Source organism: Odocoileus virginianus, chromosome 7 (assembly GCF_023699985.2).
Source record: "Odocoileus virginianus isolate 20LAN1187 ecotype Illinois chromosome 7, Ovbor_1.2, whole genome shotgun sequence".
Lineage (NCBI taxonomy): Eukaryota > Metazoa > Chordata > Mammalia > Artiodactyla > Cervidae > Odocoileus > Odocoileus virginianus.
The window spans coordinates 83,258,069-83,275,488 of record NC_069680.1 but is presented as its reverse complement, the minus strand read 5'-3'; the positions used below and the strand labels follow the sequence as shown (position 1 = coordinate 83,275,488).

General features: G+C 40.8%; 1 protein-coding gene across 1 annotated transcript in view; it reads left to right on the top strand.

The window, feature by feature from the left end:
* The window catches only part of NTPCR (nucleoside-triphosphatase, cancer-related), a 35,556-nt gene that overhangs the window by 408 nt on the left and 17,728 nt on the right, over window positions 1-17,420 (top strand). The window contains exons 2-3 of the mRNA XM_020885450.2: window positions 5,323-5,485; window positions 6,122-6,218. Coding sequence (XP_020741109.2) covers window positions 5,323-5,485; window positions 6,122-6,218 — 260 coding nt within the window. The remainder of the gene's footprint in view (window positions 1-5,322; window positions 5,486-6,121; window positions 6,219-17,420) is intronic.

Genomic DNA, 17,420 nt, shown 5'->3' with positions numbered 1-17,420 from the left:
CAAAGGCAGTAGTAGTACTGTCCCTGGTAGCTCAGACGGTAAAGAATTCGCCTGCAATGTGGGACACCCGGGTTCGAGCCCTGGGTTGGGAAGATCCCCTGGCGGAGGGCATGGCAACGCATTCCAGTGTGGCAACCCATTGCAGTATTTTTGCCTGGAGAATCCCATGGACAGAGGAGCCTGGTGGGCTACAGTCCGTGGGGTCGCAAAGAGTAGGACAAGACTGAGCGACTAACACTCTGAAGTTGTGATGTGCACAGGCCATATTTCAGGGTCTCTGCCACCACCACCGAAGGTGTCTGATTTCTGTCGTCACACGCGCCTGCATTTATCATGAAAGAGTGGAATTCCAGTTGAATTCCAGTTGCAAGATAGTGCAACCGTGTTCCCTATCCATATTCACTGACCGCCCCCCACCCCAATTTCCTGCATGAGTGAGGTCGCAGGTTGAGAGCCTTGGTACCCCCACACACGGGGGCGGGGTACTGGGCACCCCCACCCAGACCCTTCTTTGGTGCCTGTCCCTTCTAATGGAAATCCCTCCAACCTTAGACTGTGAAGGTCTCATCTTTGAAAGGTGGTGAAAGTGAAAGTTAAGTCGCTCAGTTGTGTCCGACTCTTTGGGACCCTGTGGACTGTAGCCCACCAGGCTCCTCCGTCCATGGGATTCTCCAGGCAAGGATACTGGAGTGGGTTGCCATTTTCTTCTCCAGGGGATCTTCCCCACCCAGGGATCGAACCCAGGTCTCCCGCATTGCAGGCAGATGCTTTAATCTCTGAGTCACCAGGGAAGCCCTTGAAAGGTGGTAGTGTGCATTTAAATGAGAGACTGGTGGAACAGATAGATGCCTTTTAAGCCAAGATGCTGCACATAGATAAGCCATTACTAAAAGAAGAGGCAAGAAGTTTGTGACAACATCAGATTAAGACAGCATCAGATAAGAGAGAACAGCAACAAAAAAGATGGACTTTGAGTGCAGAAAGTGATTCTTTAGCTTCTTTGCAGTTTCAGGTTAACTGTGCATTCAGATATCAACCATTGTAACCCCAGGCCTGAAATTCTCTTTCACTTTTTTTTAATTAGTATCTTTAGCTTTTAGGACCACAGGTTAACTTAATGTTGCAGATTCTAGAGTTTTATATTTATCAGGCAATGGGGGAGTGGTGAGGAGAAGGGTGTTTTGAGAAATTTCTAATATCCAAAGGTACTCCTTAATATTGTAAAGGAATGTCTTCTAAAAGTTGATTTGTCAGTCCTTTATTTGAAACTTTATTTGAAAGTTTTCTCAGCAGCCTGGCCCCAGGACATCTATGTGTTTCATAACAGAAGTGGCTTATTTTTATGATTGTACCTGCTTGAGTCCTGGAGGTGGGTGAGGACAGAGGCCAGCCAGGCCAATACTAGTTCTTCTTTCTGTTTCCTTCTTTATAAAAGTTTTATATGCATACACATGATTGAAAGACTCAGTGCTAGAGTGTAGCTTTCTTAAGCCTGGCCTTAAACCCACTAACCTTCTCTTTCTCCCAGTTTTCCCAAAGCAGTTACACTATAATTTTAATTAGCTCAGTGGTCAGTGTTGATGGTATTTTACAAGTAAACCACAGTAGAACCATGGAGCCAAGAGTATCTGTAATGTATTTTCCCTTTATGCACATTTCCCCCCCTTTGGAATTTCCTCCTGTTTTTTTCGTTGACTTAGTATCTTTCTGTCACCAGTCCAGTCCCAAACTCTGCCTGCTGTCTGAATCTCTGTGTGTTCAGACATCAAGTATCTTCTCAGAGACACTCTTGTACACTCTCAGGGCCCCACTCATGTGTCCTTTGCACTTATCAGTTTTTCCCCCACTTCCAGCTGTCCAGTCTGTGACCTATCCAGAGGACTTTCTCTGACCCCTGGGCCCACCTCTGCCTGCACACGGGCAGGCCTGAAGGGCCAGGGAATTCCTGTCCCCTGAAGCAGCTGTGACCCTTGACAGTTGGAAGTTGGTGGGTAAACTCCTTCCTCACTCATCACACAAGAGAACTCTGAATCCAAAGCTGTCTCCTAGGATTTCTCAGTGGGATTAAACTACCCACTGATAACTTGTTGATAATGCAGTCACCTCCCCACCAGTGTGTTATCTTCGGGTGTTGCTTCCCAAATTAAACAGCCTGCACGTGAGTCTTTATTTCACGGTCCACTTTATAGGAGAACCAGAACCAAAATAATTCTGGGGCTTTCCAACCCGTTCTTTCTGAATGTGGTGTGGGCCTTTGATTTTGGGGTCTCCTTCCTATAGGTCACTTCTTAGCCAGTGTAGATAGCAAATTAACTTAGATAAAATTTCTAGAGCTAAAGAGGGAAAAAGGGACTAGAGCCAAATGCCTCTTCTTGGTTTAAGTGTTCTCCCTAACAGATTAGACCCACGATATTCCCTTTTATTACAGCTGTTCCATTTTGTCTTTTGCATAATGTAAATAGCTTTGTTTTTTTCTTAAATTAAGAGCAATACTCACTGTAAGACCAAAAAAAAAAAAAAAAAAAAAACTAGAAAGTTATAAAGAAGAAATTGAAAGTGCCTTGGATTTACAACATACAGAAACAAATACTATAAATCTTTCTGTTCTTCTTGACATTTTCTTCTGGAGACACCTACATACTTCACTTTTTTAAAATTGAGATATAGTTGATTTACAGTATTGTGTAAGTTTCATGTGTATACCAGTGATTCACAGTTTTTCAAGATTCTGTTTATAGGTATTATAAAATATTGCCTTTTCCCCCCCTGTGCTGTAGAATATATCCTTGTAGCTCATTTGTTTTATACGTAGTAGTTTGGGCCTCTTAATCTCCCCCATCATACCCCTTCCCTCTCCCCACTGGTAACCACTAGTTTCTTCTCTCTGTCTGTGAGTCTGTTTCTTTTTATTATATAAAACGAGTTTGTTCTATTTTTTTAGATTCCATATATAAGTGATACCACACAGTATTTGTCTATCTCTGCCTGAATTATTTCACTAAGCCTAATATCGTCCAGGCCCATCCATGATGTTGCAGATGGCAAAATTTCATTTTTTTAATAATTGAATAGTATTTCATTGTATTGTATACCATATCTTTGTCCATTCATCTGTTGATGGAAACTTAGGTTGCTCCCATATGTTGTAAATAATGCTGCTATGAACATTTGGGGGTACATTTATCTTTTCAAAATAGTGTGTTCGTTTTCTTTGGATATATACCCAGGAGTGGAATTGCTGGATCATATGATAGTTGAGGAACCTCTACACTGTTCTCCACAGTGACTGCACCAGTTTACACATGACAGCATACAGGTTCCCTTTTCTTCTCGTCCTTGCCAACATTTGTTATTTGTGGTCTTTCAAAAAAAAAAGTAACGGAATACTACTGTGTATTTCTGTTGTTTCTTAACCTGCTTTTTCTCCATATATTATTTTCATATGTTGTGGTCTGTTTTCCATGCTAAGCAGTAAGCTCTTTCCATAGGTAAGCAGTGTTCTCTTTAATGGTTGCATGAGATTCCTATGGGTTTATGTCATTATACACATGATACCATAATTTAACAATCCCTAATGAATGAACATTAAGTTGTTTCAGAGAAGTCCCAACTTACACATTAACAGAGGCCACTTGCCCGTGTTAAGCGGATTCTTCAGTGACTCCCCTAAAGCAGCAGTTACTGAGGGACAGAGGTGGGGTTACATTCCCTCCTAGTGCCATGAGCGTGGGCTGCTGTTCATGTTTCAGAAGGCCAGACACCATTGTTCGTGTGAAACTTGGAGGAAGAATGAACTAAATGAGAATAACATCATATTTTATTTCAAGTAAGCGTCAAAAGCTTCTTTGGGAACCCTGATGACTCTGCATGGGCAGCCATAGGAATAATACGACTTGCAACCCTGTTGTGTCATAATAGCTGTGTTGCAGACGTGGTTTCCCATTTTGGGGTAGTCATGATGCCACTGACTTTGTATGAGAACAAGGTTCATATGAAATAAAATCATGGTGGCAGATGAAGGCCCCTGTTAAACTGTATGGTCTCTCTCAGTTGTTTGACCATGGATACGTTGCCCATCTTCTCTGTGCTTCAGTTTCTTCTTTTGTAAAATAGGGACAAGGGTGGCAACTGCTTCACAGGGTAATTGTAAAGAATTAAGCAAGAAAATGCTTAGGAGGCATGCGAGACCAGGCCCTGCCTCCACAGCATCACTGAATAGTAGTATTAAATAGTGTTTAACTTGTAAGCACCCAAGTGTTAATCAGAGTAGTCCATTGGCTAGGCTGGGAGGAAACAAAGGGGTCCTGGGTGGGGAGGATGAGTGGGCGGAGGTGCACAGGTTATCCTCTGGGAAGAGGTTGGGGGCAAGTCAAAGGAATACTTAGGGATACTCTAGGAGGTGATGGAGATCAAAGCAGTCAATCCTAAAGGAAATCGGTCCTGAATATTCATTGGAAGGACTAATGCTGATGCTGAAACTCCAATACTTTGGCCACCTGATGCAAAGAACTGACTCATTGGAAAAGACCTTGATGCTGGGAAAGATTGAAGGTGGAGGAGAAGGGGACGACATAGGATGAGATGCTTCAATGGTATCACCAGCTCGATGGACATGAGTTTGAGTAAACTCTGGGAGTTGGTGATGGACAGGGAAGCCTGGCATGCTGCGGTCCATGGGGTTGCAAAGAGTTGGACACGACTGAGTGACTGAACTGAACTGAACTGAACTGAGGAGGTGATGGAAGGCATGGCCAACCTGATGGGATTGCTTTTCTGGAAAAAGTTGAAAAATTACCATTTCTAGTAGTGTTGGAGGTATCTAAGAGTCCCATTTTGGGGAGCCATACATTGTAAGTCCAAGGAGAAATGAAGGGATGTTCCCACTGTTAAACATAGGTTCAGAGTGTCTTGAAATCCTAACTTAAAGCATCCAGCCTTTGCCTGAAGCTTGACCAGCTTTACTTTTCTAGGTGGAAAAGTTTGCTCCCTCAAGAAGAGTAAACTCAGGAGAAAACAAAAGCTTGTCTTGTAGGATGCAAATTGCACTTGAAATTATCATCAGAAAACCACTCAGTTGGTTCTCTGATCATGTATGTGACAAAACTAATAATGTTTCAGAATTTAAAAATAAACTTCAGTATACCATTCACATTTTTATTATATTTGTTTTCTACTTGAAATTAAACAGTTTTTACATCTGGAGCAATCAGAGTTAAGTGAGGTTAATGTTCATAAAAGCCTTTTGCAGCCCATTTCTCTCCTGGTTGCTATGCTCCAACAAGGCAGTGGGCCCTGATGGACTCTTTTTTTTTTTTTCTCTAGGAGTTGGAAAAACAACACTGATCCAGAAAGCCACCGAAGTTTTAAAGTCCTCTGGCGTGCCTGTCGATGGGTTTTATACAGAAGAAGTCAGACAGGGAGGAAGAAGAATAGGGTTTGATGTTGTCACGTTGTCTGGCATCCGGGGACCTTTATCCAGAATTGGGTACTGCAGCTTCATTCCTGAAGTGTTTTTTCTTTTCTTTTCTTTTTTTTTTTTGACCATGCCTCACAGCATGCGGGGTCTTAGTTCCCCGACTAAGAGATCAAACCTACGCCCCCTGCATTGGAAGGGCAGAATCGTAACCCCCGGACCACCACGGAGGTCCCTCTGCGGTGGTGTTCTCCTGGGCCCAGGGCTGAGCCAGGTGGTCCCTTCTGTCTTAAAGAATCTTGAGCTTTTATGGCTTTCTTGGCATCAAAGAAAACAGAGGTTGAAGTCATCGTATGAAAAGCAAAGTTGAGAATACTGTATTTCAGTGCAAACTGATTCCACTGAGCAGTAAGCTCTTCTCTCTTGGTACCTTGTGGCCCTGTTTCTCCTGTCACTCTTCTAAGACAGGTGATACGCCCGCTCCTTGGAGGTAACTGCCAGGCTGTGGGCGGTGGTGTGCGCACCAGTGTTAGCCCTGATCTCAGGAGGGAGTGAGCAATCAGATCAGCTCTGCTCACTGCACTCTCTGGTAGGTGATTTTTAAGGATGGTTTAGCACATGGAGAAAGCCAGAGGCTCAGTGGAGCAGCTAAAAATCAGAAGTCAGTGCAGGGGTCTCAATGAGGGATGGACCATCTTTTTCTTTCAGGTCAGAGCCTCTGCCTGGAAAGCGTGAGTGCCGTGTAGGGCAGTACGTGGTGGACCTGACGTCCTTTGAGCAGCTGGCGCTCCCGGTCTTGAGGAATGTGAGTGTCTTTCTGCTTCTGAAGCTGGGCTGTTCTTAGTACCTTGTGGGAATTGCTCGCCCTGGGAGCAGAGTGGCTTTTGCTCTAGAGATGTCAGTTTTGTGTTTTACAGCTTAAAAGTCTTGAAGTGATTGAGCTCATGTAACTTCCTGTCACTCTGAACTACAAGTAAATTCCTTGTCACAGAAATTCAGTACTTGTAAAAGACTATACTGGGTGGGCTTTGATGCCAATCTTCCACACTCCCCAAAGAGAAGTCTTTCCTCTGATCTTCCCCTTGTTTATATCTTAACCTTATCTTCACACCACAACAAATAAATATTTAGGAAGGTAAAATGTCATTATATGAACATAATGGTAAGAACTTAATACATTACATCACTGTATTACCTGTTATTTTTTTTTTTAAAAACAGCATTATTGAGGTATGGGTTTCCCAGGTGGCTCAGGAGTCAAGAATCTGCCTGCCAAAGCAAGAGACATAGGAGACACAGGTTCAGTCCCTGCGTCGGGAAGATCTCCTGAAGAAGGAAATGGCAACCCGCTCTAGTATTCTTGCCTGGAGAATCCCATGAACCGAGGAGCCTGGTGGGCTACAGTCCATAGGGGTCACAAAGAATTGGACCTGACTGAGCAACTGAGCACATTTTGAGATATAATTCACATACTGTACAATTCACCCATTTAAAATGTACAGTTCAGTTTTTTCTCATATACTTATGGGATTGTGCAATCAACTATCTTAGCCCAATTTTTGAACATTTTTGTCATCCCCAAAAGAAACCCCATTCCCATAAGCAATGTCTATTTCTATGTCTCTGCTGTTCTTTGAAACCACTGTCCTACTTTTTTGTCTGCAGATTTGGCTATTCGTAATATTTTCTGAGAAGGAAATAATACAGTATGTGGTCTTTTGTGACTAGCTTATTTTATTTTGCATCATAGTTGCAGGGTTTATCCATATCACAGCGTGTATCAGTACTTTTTCCTTTTATGGCTATATAATATTGCATTGTATAGATATACCACAAATAATTTATCTGTTCTTCAGCTAATGAGCACTTGGATATGCTTCTACTTTTGGCTATTATGAATGATGCTGCTCTGAACATTTATGGACAAGTTTTGTTATAGATAACTGTTTTAGTTCTCTTGTGGAGAACTACCTACAAGTGGAAATGCTGGGTCATGAGGTAATAATTATATAACTTTTTGAGAAAACACTGGTGTTTTCCAAACCAGTGGTGCTGTTTTACATTCCCACCTGCAATGAATGAAGGTTTCATTTTCTCTATAGCCTTGCTAATTGCTGTCTCTTCCTAATTATGTACAATCTAGTAGGTGTGATGCAATATCACATTGTAGTTTTGATATGCACTTCCCTGTTGATCTCTGATGTTGAGCATCTTTTCACATACTTATTGGCCATTTGTATATTTTCTTTGGAGAAATGTCTTTTTCTTTGGCCCATTTTTTACTTGCTTCAGTTGTCTTTTTATTACTGAGTTGTAAGATTTCTGTGTGAGTTCTGGATACCAGTCTGTTTTCAGATAACTGATTAGCTGGTATACAATTGACTCTTTGTATCTCTGCATTCCACGTCTATGGTTGTGGAAGACAAACTGCTGTGCCATTTCATATGAGGGATTTGAGGGTCCTTGGATTTGGTGTGTGTGGGAGGGCCCTGGAACTGGTCTCCCTTGGATACCAAGAGACGCTTGTATTTATCTACTCTGTAGCTGTCTTTACTTTCTAGATGTGATGACACAAATGTTTTTATTTTTGAAAAGTCTAGTTCATCTATTTTTCTTACGGTGTTTGTGCTTTTGCTGTTTTACCAAAGAAGGCTTTGCCTGATGCTGTTTGATGGAGATTTATTTCCATGTGTTCTTCCAAGAATTTTATAGCTTTACTAATGCATTTAGGTCTGTGGTCTACTTTGAATTGGTTTTTGTGTATGGCGTAAGGTATGGATTAAAAGTCATTCTTTTGCATGTAAATATCCAGTTTTTCCAGAACTGTTTGTTGAAAAGACTCTTCTTTCTCCATTTAATTATATTGAAACTCTTTTACAAATCAGTTCAATTCTGTTTTGAATTCTATTCAGTTTATCCTCATGTCAGTTCCATCTGTTCTTATATCAGAATGACAGTGTTTGATTACTGAAGCTAGGATGTTGATAGAGGTTGTGTTGAATCTGTAAATCAGTTTGGAGAGTATTGCCATCTTGGTGGTGGTAGTTTAGTCACTAAGCCGTGTCCAATTCTTGTGATCCCATGAACTGTAGCCTGCCAGGCTCCTCTGTCAGTAGGATTCTCCAGGCAAGAATACTGAATGGGTTGCCATTTCCTTCTCCAGGGGATCTTCCTGACCCTGGGTCTCCTGCATTGCAGGTAGGTTCTTTACCAACTGAGCTATGAAGGAAGCCCCATTGCCATCTTAACAATATTGAATCTTGATCCATGAATATGACTTATCTTTACATTTACTTAGACTGTCTGATTTTGTTCAGTCACATTGTTCTGAGGTTTCCAGCATACAAGTCTTATACTTCTTTTTAAAAAATTTATACCTTTTTATAAAAGTTTCCCAATTTTATTTTTAGACTGTTCATTACTAATGTATCCTGCAGCCTAGGCAGACTAATAGTTCTAACAGTTCTTTAGTGAATTTCTTAGAATTTTCTGTTTACAAAATGATATCATCTGCAAATGGGGAAAATTTTATTTCTTCCTATTTGCTTTGGATGCCTTTTATTTTTTCTTTCCTAATTGCCTCAGCCGGAAGCTCAATTCGGTGAGTTTTTGAAGAATTGGTATTAATTTTTCTTGGAATATTTGCTGGAATTCACCAGTGAAGCCATGTGGGTCTAGGTTTTTCTTCATGGGAAGCTTTCTAATTATGAATTCAATTTCTTTACTTGTTATATATCTGCTGTTTTTTTTATTTCATGCTGAATTAGTTGTGGTAATTTGTGTCTGTTAGTAATTTATTTGTCCATGTCATTAGACAGTAAGTTACTTAATTTGGCATACAGTTGTTCATATATTCCCCTATAATCCAAAGTAAAAACTTTGCAAAATCTGTTATATTTTCCCTTCTTTCATGCATTTTAACTGTTTAAGTTGTCTCTTTTTGGACTTAATAACTAAAGGTTTGTCAATTTAGTCGATCTTTTCAAAGAACCAACTTTTGGCTTGTAGATTGTATATTACTTGTTTTTTGCATTCATTCATCAAATATTTATCAAATCCTTGATATATAGTCATGAACAAAACATGTTTTCTACTGTCTCAAAACTCTCATTCTAGTGGAGATGTAGATATTAAGCAAATAAATGGATAATTGTCATAAATGCTGCCAAGAAAAAAAAGATGGGAGTGCTATGAGAGAGACGAGAGGAGCTGACTTTAGATCTGCTGACCAGGAAAGAGCTCTGGGGTGGCGGCGTTTGGATGAAATGGAAAGGTGAGAAGGGCACCATCACTTCCAGGAGAAAATATTCGGGTGTTTCATGGTGGTCTGGGGAGAGTGTTGTGGATGACAGGAGCAGAGATGTGGAGGCCTCGGGGCCCTGGGCAGGAGCAGGTGAAGGAGGAGGGCCGCTTGGTGAGGTGGGTGGAGTCAGCCGTGCGAGGTTTTTGTGGACCATATTAAGGAATATGGGTTTTATATCGTCTTATTGTTGACTTACAACTTTAATATACTTTTGTGAAAATCAAATAGTATGGACCTGCCTCGAGAGGCACTTCTTTATAAACTCTGGCAGTCTCCACTGTACCAGCGGTGCAGTCCCGGTCCTCCCGAGGCCTCGGACTGTGCCGTGTGGCTTTCTGCAGTCCGTCCTCCTCCCCATCCTCCTGCACGCGGCTCAGCCTGCCCGCCACGTGCCAGCCTTCCGCCCTTGTCATTTTTCTCATGCCTTGGCTTCTCTGCTCTTTTTTGTTTTGATAGTCAGGGCTCAGCCGAAATAGACAGGCTTTGGTAAGTGCCCAAGGCTGCTGGAAATGCTGGGTGTGCCTGTGAAGGGCCGCGTCTGACTCCGGGCCTCGGGGTCTCGCGCCGAGTTCTGGCAGGCGGCTGCCCCTCCAGCCCGCCTGCCCCTCGGCCCTGTCTCTCCCTGCCTGCTCCTCTTTTCCCCGAATTTCTTTTTCTTGGAGCTTTCTCTCGTGCCCTCTGCTGGGGACTCTGGTGCCTGTTGTATTGTGTGGAAGCGGGCAGGAAACGTGGTATTTTTATCTCTAGTTATTTTCCCATCTAGTACATACCTCTCCACCTAAATGTTAGAGAAGCAAGTGGAATACTTCAAATAAAATTCTAGATGATGACTCTGGCTTTGAGTACTGGATCGATATAAGGAATTGATTTTTGCACACCTTGCCTAGAGCAGACAATCCCGGGAGAGCAGTGTGTACATATGGGCTTGATGTCTAGCTGCAGGATTATATAAGAAATTGTGTACTGACCGGAATAAGAGCTAGAATCGCTCTCCCTTTTTTAATTAAAAGAGGAAAAAAAAAAACAGACTCTTCCAGTATTTAATAGTTTGATTACCAAACCCAGACTGTCACATTCTAGGTAGAAGAAATTCCAAGGCTGCAGGTCAAGGTCATCAGTTTCTTTTCTGAAGCAGAAATTTTTCTCCCATCTCATATATTTCATTGGAATGAAGAAAGGGAAAGGAATTAGTGTTTTGCCTTTATACTGAAAAAAAAAAAATTTTTTTAAAGTAACTGGGCAACAAAAATAGAGACAGATTTTATTATCAGCAGTTGGAATGACCAATTCCAATTGGTCATTGGAAACTAAAGTAAACTGAAAGTTTTAGAAAACACATTTAGGCAGGTCAGAGCCTATTTAAATTTTTTTTATTGAAAAACAGTTGATTTACAGTGTTGTGTTAATTTCTGCTGTGTAGCAAAATGACTTATATACATAGATAGATTCTTTTCTGTATTGCTTTCTTTTATGGTTTATCCCAGGATATTGAGTGTAGTTCTCTGTGCTGTACCGTAGAACCTTGTTGTTCATCCAGTCTGTATACAGTGGTTCACATCTTCTAACCCCCAAGGGCTTCCCTGTGGCTCAGTGGTAAAGAATCTGCCCGCAGTGCAGGAGACCCAGGTTCGATCCCTGGGTTGGAAAGATCCCCTGGAGAAGGGAATGGCTCCTCACCTCAGTATTCTTGCCTGAAGAACTCCATGAGCAGAGGAGCTTGGTGGGCTACAGTCCATGGGGGTCACAAAGAGTCAGACGCAACTGAGTGACTGACATTCACCCCAAACTCCCAGTCCGTCCCTCCCCCATCTTCTCCCTTGGCAACCACGAGTTTCTTCTTTGAATCTGTTTCTGTTTCCTCGATAAGTTCTTTTGTGTTATATTCTATTTAATTTTTATTTTATTATTTGTTCGTTTGGCTGTGCTGGGTCTTCATTGAGGCCCACAGGCTCCCCATTGCTTCACAAGGGCTTTCTCTGGTTGAGGTGCATGGGCTTCTCACTGTGGTGCCTCCTGCTGTTCAGAGCCCAGGCTGTAGAAGCGAGGGCTTCAGTAGCTGCAGCATGCGGGCTTAGGTGCACTGCGGCACGTGAGACCCCAGTTCCTGGACTGAGGGTTGAACCTGTGTCCCTTGCGTTGGCAGGTGGAGTCCCATCCTCTGACCCACCAGGGAAGCCCCTGTGCCATATAGATTCCTTGTATAAGTGATATCATATAATACTTTTCTGTTTTTGACTTACTTCACTTAGTATGATAATCTCTAGTGGCACCCATATTGCTGCAGGTGGCATTGTTTCATTCTTTTTCATGGCTGACTAGTATTCCATTGCATGCATATGTGTGTGTGTGTGTGTGTGTGTGTGTGTGTATCTTCTTTATCCATTCTTCTGTCAATGGACTTTTTGATTATTTCCATGTCTTGGCTACTGTGAATGTGCTGCTATGAATGTAAGGGGTGCATGTATCCTTTTGAATTAGAGTTTTCTCTGGATACATGCCCAGGAGTAGAATTGCTGAATAATATGGCAACTCTGTTTTCAGTTTTCTGAGGAACCTCCATACTGTTTTTCATTGTGGCTGCACAAACTTGCATTCCCACCAACAGTGGAGTAGGGTTTCCTTTTTTCTCCATACTCTCTCCAGTAATTATTATTTGTAGATTTTTTTTAATGTTGGCTATTCTGACCAGTGTGAGGTTGTGCTTCATTGTAGTTTTAATTTGCATTGCTCTAATAATTAATGATGTTGAGCATCTTTTTTCTGTGCCTATTGGCCATCTTTATGTCTTCTTTGGAGAAATGTCTGTTTAAGTCTTCTGCCTGTTTTTTTGATTGGGTTGTTTGTTTTTTTGTTGTTATTGTATGAGTTATTTGTATATTTTGGAAATTAAGCCCTTGTCGGTTGCATCGTTTGCAGATATGTTCTTCTCATTTTGTAGGTTTTTTCATTTTGCTTATGGTTTTCTTTGCTGTGGAAAAGCTTGTAAGTTTGATTGGGTCCCATTTGTTTATTTTTGTTTTTATTTCTAACTTGGGATCTAAGAAAACATTGGCACAGTTTATGTTTGGCCTGTGTGGTCTTCCATGAGGTTATGGTGTCTTTTTTTTTTAAATCTTATAAGCCGTTTTGGGAGTGAGGATATCTTCTAACTTCATTGATTTTCACGCAGCTGTCCAGCTTTCCCAGCACCACTTGCTGAAGAGTGTGTCTTTTTCTCATCCTCGGTTTCCCAATACATTCCTGCCTCCACTGTGAAAGATTAATTAACCCTAAGTGTGTAGGTTTATTTTTGGGCTGTCTAGTCTGTTCTGTTGATCCATATGTCTATTTTTGTGCCAGTACCATGCTGGTTTTATTACCGTAGCTTTATAGTATTGGCTGAAGTCTGGGAGGGTTATGTCTCCAGACAGGTGAGAGTCTTTATACAGATAGACAGTTTCCATACATACAGTTGCCCGGGATGTATGAAAACACAAATTCTGACAATAAGTTAAGAAATACCTCTTTAAGTGCCTCCTCTGTATAAGAAATTTCACTATGGTTGAAAAATATCTTGAGTTTTTTTATTTTTAAATACTGTGAGAAACATAAATATTATTTTTTTATTAGGTCAGCAGGGCAGTTCTTGTGGGTTGGGAAATAAGACTGTATATGTGAGTTGAAAAACAGCTGCTTGAGGCCAGGCAGAGGCCTGGAGGGGGAGGCCAGCTGCTGTGAGGTCTTGCTCAAGCTTTTCCTCAGGTGGTCACCATCATGGGCACATGGGAATGAAAGAGGGAGCAGACTAAACATTCTCGATGCATGAAGGCCTTTAGAAAGTCCCTTGTAGAGTTGACTATTGCTGGTTTTTTTTCACTCCATAGCTACATCTTCCCTTATTTGACATCATTTACTATTTTATTGAGTATTAAGTTTCCATATTCTTAAGGTAGAAAATGTGTAAAAAGTATATAAGATAAGCAAATATGGATAGCTCAGTCTTATCACTGAGTTAACCATTCTTAGCATATTTTCTGCCCTTTTTCTATACCTGTTTTTGTTTTTTTTTTTAAATAGTCATCCAAAATTGAGGAAAATCCAAATATAGTTTTATTGGTGTGGGCTTTTTCATTTAATATTATTGAGTGACACGGGATGGGTCTCACTTATAATCTTCAAAACTGTGATACTTTGGGATTTCCCTGGTAGTCCAGTGGTTAGGACTCAGTGCTTTCCCTGTAGGCGGCAAGAGTTTGGTTGTGGTTGTGGAACTAAGATCCTACGCCGTGTGGCATGGCCATAAAGAAAAAATTAATACTTTATTGATTGTATAATATATTGGGGTATGGATTTTCATCTCTGATGTAACTATTTACTCCCTCAGTGTCAAACATTGAGATTATTTATCCCTGTTGCAAGTAACTTTGCAAGACTTCCTCTTTGTACCTCAGTCTTTATCCAGCCATGGTTGTTTCCCTGTAGGGACCTATGGCTGGAGTAGTGTGGAATACTGGGTGGATGGCGTGGAATTCCAGGGTGTTTCGGGTCTGACATGTGTCACTTTGCACCCCCTGCTGTGGGCAGGCATGTTTGTTTTGCTGTACTTCTGCCAACACTGAGCATTGTACTTGCTTTTGATAAATATGTTGCTTTGTTTGATTTGCATTTTTAAGGTACTAATGAGGTTAAATTTTTTTCAGTTGTTGGGTATTTTTAAACATCTAAGTTGTTCATTCATTTCCCCATTTTTTTTCCTTTTAGCTTAAAGAGATCTTTTCTAAGGTAAATAACTTTTTAAAAAATCTTATTGATTCCATTTCTCAGTTTGTCGCTTTGGTGATTTCCTTTTTCTTTATTTCTTTTTTTTAACTTTGTAAAAGTCTGTCCCTATTCCAAGTTAATATAAAATTGTACCTATATGTTTCTTCTTTGTGCTTAAAAATACATCTTTAAAATCCATCTGGATTTATCTGGAATGTAGTATTCAATGGGACTCTCAACTGATTTTCTTCCAAATACTTAGATGGTTTTTCAAAACCATCTGTTAATAAGTCATTTCTCATTAGTTTATTATGCTGAATTTATTTTATTAAAAATACGTGTGTGTATAATGCTTTAGGGCTGTCTGTTCTCTTCCATTCATCTGATACTTGCATCAGTACTCTGGTAATTGCTTTTGTTGTTATTCTTTAAAACAATGCCTTAACCATTCTTTGCTCATTCTTCCAAATTGTGGTGATATTGGTGGTGGTGGTAATGGTGGTGAACAGTGACCAAGTGCAGATTATGCCCCAGGCACTAACTCATTTCATCCTTCAAACAAATCTGTCAGTTTTCTGTTTTACAGATGAGAGGAAACAGGCATAGCAAAGAAGGTTTGCCCAGTGACAAATGGCTTACAAGCAGCAGAACTGGCATGAGCTGAACTCTGTTACAAAGTCTTATATAGAGTGATTGAACTATACAAAACTATAGTTACTTTGATATACAGAACTTCCTAATCTTCCAGACAGTCTTCATTCTCCACAGCCAAAAACAGAGTATCATTCTTTTTCTAGTTCTTCTTTAAAAAAAAAATGTTGTGAGGTTTTTCATAGATCTTTTTTATTTTCTGCTGCTGCTGTAATTAGGATTGACTTTCAGTTTCCTAATGATCAAGGCTGTTAGGATAATGCTGGCCTTTTGTGTAATAGTCTACTTGTCAGCTACCCTGAATGCTGTGTTAGAACTTGATGCAATATAGGATTTAACATTTTGTTGGCATCTGGTGTATCTCCTACTCACACAGAAAGACAGCAGTAGATTATAAGGTTTTGAAGAACAGGAGACATCTACTCAAAACCTTATTTTATAGGTTGAACAATCTCATTTTTTGTAAAGATCCACGGAAGGAATAATGAGTTACAACCAGAAAATCCACATGGTTTGAACATTTTCCTGTTTTGTTCAAAATGTGGCTTTCGATGTTTATTTCTATTTGTGAGCAGGATCTGTTTTTGATTCTGAAATAAGAACCTGCTTCAGATCTTTGAAACATTGTTTGAAGGTGAGAGATCAACTCTCTATGGAAAGGTTCTTTTTTAAAAAATCAGTTGACCTGGAAATGCTTCTTAGTATTTCTGGCCACTGAGCTTTAGAAAGAATTTAGAAAAATTAAGTTCTGGTCAGTATATCCATTCTTGTAAGGCTGACAAGAGCCCAACACTAATTGAGCGTTTCCTTCACTATTAGCAAGTGTGGCATTTGTGTCTTGGTTCCTCCTTACTTTCTGTTTCTGTATCTCATGATCTCACATATGTATTACAGAATCATCGAGGGGAATTAAAAGCTATCTGGTACAAACGTGAAAAGTTAAAAATTGTCAGTAAATCATTCCTGCAGAGACTCAAGGTAGAGGATGAACGGAACGTTTTGTGTGAGGTTGGCGGCACAGTTCTCCCGGGGTTGGGCATGGTTGGGCATGGCAGCCCCTCCCCTCATCTGCTGGATCCTGGCGGGTGGGCGGGGTCTTCACTTCTCAGTCCTGACCACGGTACTGCGCTGTGGAGTGACAGCCCCGCGGGCCACTGCCCGGGCGCGTCATCTTCCTGGGACGCTGCCTGCGTCCCCGCCCGAGAAGCGTGGGAGAGTCGCGTGTTCCGCAAGTGGGACTGCAAAGGATGTCTAACTGGCCTTTCTCCCCCTTCCCACCTGCTCTGTCCTTCCTGCTGAACCTCATCCTGGGCTCTAAGGCCTGAAGCCCTGTGCTCCATCCAAAGGGAGCTCACATGCCAGGAGTGGATGGTTTTCTTGAATCTGATATTGAGAAAGTGTGGATATGAGTGTTTTCTTTTTGTGTATTGATTCTAACTTTTTAAAACTTTTTCGGGATATAATTTTACTCTTAGAGAAAATTATAAGAATGATGATAGTGCAGGACCCCCTGTGGACTTGTTATTTTAGAGTCACCTATTTTTAACTTTCTCCTTACTTTTTCCCTCTCCTCATGTGTGTGTATAAATGTATAGATTTGGGGGGTATATTGAGAGTATGAACTCTAACCATTTGAGAGTATGTTGTAGTCCTCAGGGTACTTTAGTCCTCTAGGATTTTTTCCTAAGAATAAGGATACGCTCTTACGTAATTGGCACAATTAGCAACCTTAGTCAGTTTTGCAAGAGAAAATACTTTGATCTAATCTGTCATTTATATGCTGGTTTTGTCAGTTGACTTAACAGTGTTCTTTGTAACATTTCTTTTCCTTCAGTCTAGGGTTAGATATTACCTTTAGTTGTCATATCTTCATAACCTCCTTTAATCTGGAACATTTCCACAATCTTTTTTTTTAATCTTTTGCAACTCTGACATTTTTGAAGAATACAGTTTTGTTTTAAAAGAACATTCCTCTTCTGGGGTTTTCTGATGTTTCCTCATGAATTAGATTGACCTGAAACACTTCGGTACATGGTGATACATTCTTCTCAGGGTCTTATCTGGAGACATGTGATGGTTGGTGATGTTACCTTGGTCGCCCACTCAAGGTGTTATTGTCCAGTTTCTCCCCTGTCCGTTTACTCTTTTTTTTCCTTTGAAACTAATAGCCGTGAGTACAGAGCTACTTAGTGACCTTCCACAGCCTCTTCATCAAAATTTCTCCCGGTCAATTTTTGTAATTAAAACAAAAACTTTATTAGGTTATCTTAAGATAATAACTTGAGGTTTTAAAAGCAAATTAGCTACTGCCTA